A 4,506-nucleotide genomic window follows, 5' to 3' on the forward strand; every position below is an offset into this window, starting at 1 on the left:
TAGAGCATACTCGTTAATATGGGCTTAAAACTTTGTTTTTGGCTCTCAAACTCTTATGTCTAATTGTCATGTTAAATATCTCTATAACTATCTCCGTCCCTAAATATTTAACAAAGTCATCTATCCTCTTTCACATCTCACGTTATGCAAAAAATATTGCTTCTAAAATAAAAAAAAACAAATAGTTTGCTAAACAAATGATTTTGTTCAATGAACCTGTGAAATTTATCATGAGTTGTATGTGCACGTTGCAATGCACTGTATATTATTCTTTAAACTAAAAAGAAACAAATGTTATCCTCAGTTTTAAATTTTGGAAATAAAAAACTGGGAAACATTAAACATTTTCTGCAGTGATTTTTTACTTCATTTGTTTTATTTGTTTTATATTATAAGACTTTCATGTATTAATGTATGTATCTAAATTTATTAGCATATAAATAAATCTAGTATCTTATAATGTGAAACAGAGAGAATATTTGACTCGGCGATGATTATTCTAACATTAATTCTCTATCGTATTTTGTCATGTGATCCAACTGAGCCATGCCATTCATGTCAACCACTTAAAAAAAACTTCCTACCACATCAAAAAAAAAACTTCCTAACACATCAAAATAACACATGTCAACCGCTTAAAAAATTTTGTATAAATTTTTATGATAGTAGAGATTAGGATTACACAACAATCAAAATAATCTATCCAAAAATCATAATAATAATGTTTTAATTTGAGAATTTAGCTAGGTGTCAAAATTCATCAATTTTTATAACAGTAAAGATTTAGATATTTTTATAATAATATGGAGAAACAAAATAATCTACCCTAAAATCACAATAATAATTTAATTTGAGAATTTATGTAGGTGTCAAAATTTTGGTGTTAAAATTATAATTTATTGTCTGATAATATTTAATAAAAAATATAAAAAAACAACATTTTAATAATTAATTAGTCCATCATCAACGTTGCTTGGCCTGCACCCTGTGACGGAGTCGAACTCGACCTACGGATTCGAGGAGCGCTTCACCGCTGCCGCGAACAAACGCATCCACGGACGAAGATGTGACAGGCGATGACGAGTTGGCGTACTCCTGTACAACCTTCGTCCCAAAATAAACAAATTTGTGAGTTCTTAGATAGAATTTTCAACTCTTCATCTTATTTAAAATTTTTTTATGATTAATATTTTTATTACTACTATATAATAAAACATAAATAATACTTTATATATAATTATTTTTTTATTTTTTAATAAGTTTTTTAAATAAGACGGATGTTCAAACGATTTTAGGACGGAGTAGTATATTTGTTCTCTCCGCCCTCTCTTCCCCGTACGCGACAGCGACAGGCCGACGAGCACTCCCCCCACCCCCGTTCCGCCGAGGACGGGCTTCTCCTCCCACCGCCTGCGCTGTCGTCCTCGGTGAGCATCCATCCACCCAGATCCTCTTTTCTCACCTCTCTATCCACGCGTTCTCTGGAATATCTTTTTAGTTTTCTATCTTAAGGGTTTCTACATGAATTTCGTGTCTCTGCTATGACTCTATTTTTCGTGTCTCTGATATGCCTATATTTTCCTACCAGATGAGTATGTCTTTGCCCCCACTAACTACCAACACTTAATGATTTTGTTTACCTATTTTGAAGGAACAAGCAATCTCGATGGAATTGAAGTTGGTTGTACCATCTTCTCGCAAGCTTTGCAGTGATCCAGATACTTCTACCCTTAAAAAAACTGACGATAGGTACGTGTCCTCCTTCGATTTTAGGTTAAACATTACAGGATCGCTTGCTGTAAGCCTGTAAACCTCATCTATACTTACTTAGATGAGATTAAACCCCTCTCCATCTCCCTGTCAATTACCCCACCTCCCCGTCAATTTTAAATGAAATTAAAAGGGCAATTAGAATACATATTTTTTTCTTAATTATGTGACATGCAAATTTGCTGTACCTCCCTTCAAGGGAAGGATGCATGGAAAAATCCATTTATGTGCATGTATAAATGTTTGCTCAGGATTTGAAGTTTTGACAGCAAACGATATGGATGCTTGGGAGAAATATGCAAGAAAATGATTGAAAGAATGTATACGCTACAAATATGTGAAACCATATTAATTATACAATTTTGTGCTTTTCACTAAAAGCTGGAATTTATTTGTTGTTTGCTAGTCCAGGAAACCATAGAATAGACTAGTCTGGTGAAATTATATGAACTTAAACATTCAAGTTGAAGGGTTCAATGTGCACTTTCTCTCTCACGTTTGCAACATAAGAGAAGGCTAATAATATAGCCATTAAGTTGGCTATAAGAGTCCTTGTAACCTTCTCTCAGTCCACTCGTATATTAGTTGTCTCTTTATAATTAAAAAGTACATGACCCACTTATCTCTCTTACGGAATTTATTGGTTTTTGCGCTAGAGCTGGCTATAAACTTATTTACTACCTGATTTAAAATGAACAGTCTAGTCTTAGAAATATGATATACTATTCACTACCTGATTTAGAAAACCACCCTTAGATTTAGGTAAATATAATCCCATGTTTACTATATCTCATCTCTAGCCTTCCACACATGCAGCGGGGATGATTATATTTTCATTTATTTTCAAATGCGGGGGTGGGGGGGGGGGGTGAATTGAAGGAACTGCACGATACTTATATTGATGCGCCCAGATATAGTGCCAGGCCACGCAAGTTTGAGTTGCCTAAAGAGGTTCTAATGCTCAGACTGAAGCATGATGTCAAGATCTTGGAAATTGCACTGCGCGTGTACGCTAACTCTTTGATTAGGTGGTGTGTAGATTGAGAAAAATGAGAAGTGTCGCGTCAAATGTTTGACCGGATGTCGGAAAGGGTTTTCGGACACAAATGAAAAAATGAATTTCACGGCTAGCCTAGAAACCGCGAGACGAATCTTTTGAGCCTAATTAATCCATCATTAGCACATGTTGATTACTGTAGCATTTATGGCTAATCATAGATTATTTAGGCTCAAAAGATTCGTCTCAAGATTTCTTCCGTAACTGTGCAATTAGTTTTTTGGTTTATCTATGTTTAATGCTTTATTTAGGTGTCCAAAGATTCGATGTGATGTTTTTGGAATTTTTTTTTGGAACTAAACAAGGGCTTAGTTCCTAAAAATTTTTCCAAAAACATCACATCAAATTTTTAGACACCTAAATAAAGCATTAAACATCGATGAACCAAAAAAATAATTGCACAGTTATAAAAGAAATATTGAGACGAATCTTTTGAGCCTAATTAGTTCATGATTAGCCATAAGTGCTACAGTAACCAATATATGCTAATGACAAATTAATTAGGCTCAAAAGATTTGTCTCGCGGTTTCCAGGCTACCCATGAAATTCGTTTTTTCATTCGTATCCAAAAACTTCTTCCGATATTCGGTCAAACATTTGATGTGACACTTCTGCTAAAAATTTTCTCAATCTAAACACCCCCTAAGCAAAAAATATGCTGGTATGGTGGCACAAAAATAGTTATGATACGTTTTGGTTAGTCAACTTCATAAATTACTAAGGCCGCGTTTGTTTGGACAGAGGTAAGTTAACTTACCTGGCACGAAAAACGTACTAGTAGATTAGTACATGATTAATTAATTATTAAAAAAATAAAATATATTAATATAATTTTTTAAAACAATTTTCCTATAGAAAAATTTTGCAAAAAATACACTGTTTAGCAGTTCGGAAAGCGTGCGCGTACAAAACTAGGTGGTAAGTTAACTTAGGATAGGGGGACGAACGCGGCCTAATTCAGTTTTATTCTAAGTGTTCGCTTCCCAAGTTGGGTAAAGTTTGAATATTTGTTTTTGGATTGGAAGTTGGAAATGCAATTTACATATCTGAACTGCCCATTTATATTGCAGGATGCTGACCTAGAATTTGTGGAATTGAAAGAAAGGAGTGTTTTTTTCGAATGTGGTGGACCTTGGAACGAATTCATACACTTCAACTTTTTGGTGAAATGTTCAGATGGCACTACTAATTTGTTCTTTGTTGAGGCACATCCCAACTGCAAACGGGAGGGCGGCATTTTTCTGTGCTGCCCTTTGGAAGAGAATGACACTGGTAGCATAATATATAATTTATCGCTTTTTTGTGAAAACATGGCAGGATAATTATAGTCTCTTCCTTTTCTTTTCTTAGAATATGCACTAATTGTTTCTTCTTTCCCCTCTTTTTTTAAGGTAATTGTTTTGGTTGCCAAAAGTGTGACGTGGATGATCTTAGGCATCCCGCTGCTCTTAACTATCGCGGTGGCCACAGGGATATCTGTGCTGTAAACGCAGATTTAGATGATGATTATGAATGTTTTATGGATTGAGCCTGTTTAAGACGGACGGACTTCATGACATCTGTGCTGCTGACCACTCATATCATCGAAGTTCACATGATGAGTCTATATAAGAAGAACACAATAGGGAACTTTGTTTTCTAGAGTACTTTAAAATTTTATGTTCTATTGTCGTGGAGTC

The 4,506-nt window shown here is 34.6% G+C and overlaps 1 protein-coding gene across 1 annotated transcript; it reads left to right on the top strand.

Annotated features, from left to right (window-relative positions):
* Positions 1–1,666: 1,666 nt before the first annotated feature.
* LOC107305152 lies at positions 1,667–4,198 on the top strand. The gene is made up of 3 exons (XM_040528038.1): positions 1,667–1,749; positions 2,682–2,805; positions 3,898–4,198. Exons 1-3 carry the CDS (start codon positions 1,667–1,669, stop codon positions 4,147–4,149), a joined length of 459 nt encoding a protein of 152 aa, XP_040383972.1. The 3' UTR covers positions 4,150–4,198.
* Positions 4,199–4,506: the final 308 nt, after the last annotated feature.

The sequence above is a fragment of the Oryza brachyantha genome, chromosome 10, assembly GCF_000231095.2.
Source record: "Oryza brachyantha chromosome 10, ObraRS2, whole genome shotgun sequence".
Lineage (NCBI taxonomy): Eukaryota > Viridiplantae > Streptophyta > Magnoliopsida > Poales > Poaceae > Oryza > Oryza brachyantha.

Bases quoted from the DNA above. Each gene is read 5' to 3' on its own strand.
- LOC107305152 (XM_040528038.1), top strand. From the start codon at position 1,667: ATGGAATTGAAGTTGGTTGTACCATCTTCTCGCAAGCTTTGCAGTGAT. The intron at 1,750-2,681 runs GTACGTGTCCTC...TGATGCGCCCAG, and splicing joins CTTAAAAAAACTGACGATAG to ATATAGTGCCAGGCCACGCA. The intron at 2,806-3,897 runs GTAGATTGAGAA...TTTATATTGCAG, and splicing joins ACTCTTTGATTAGGTGGTGT to GATGCTGACCTAGAATTTGT.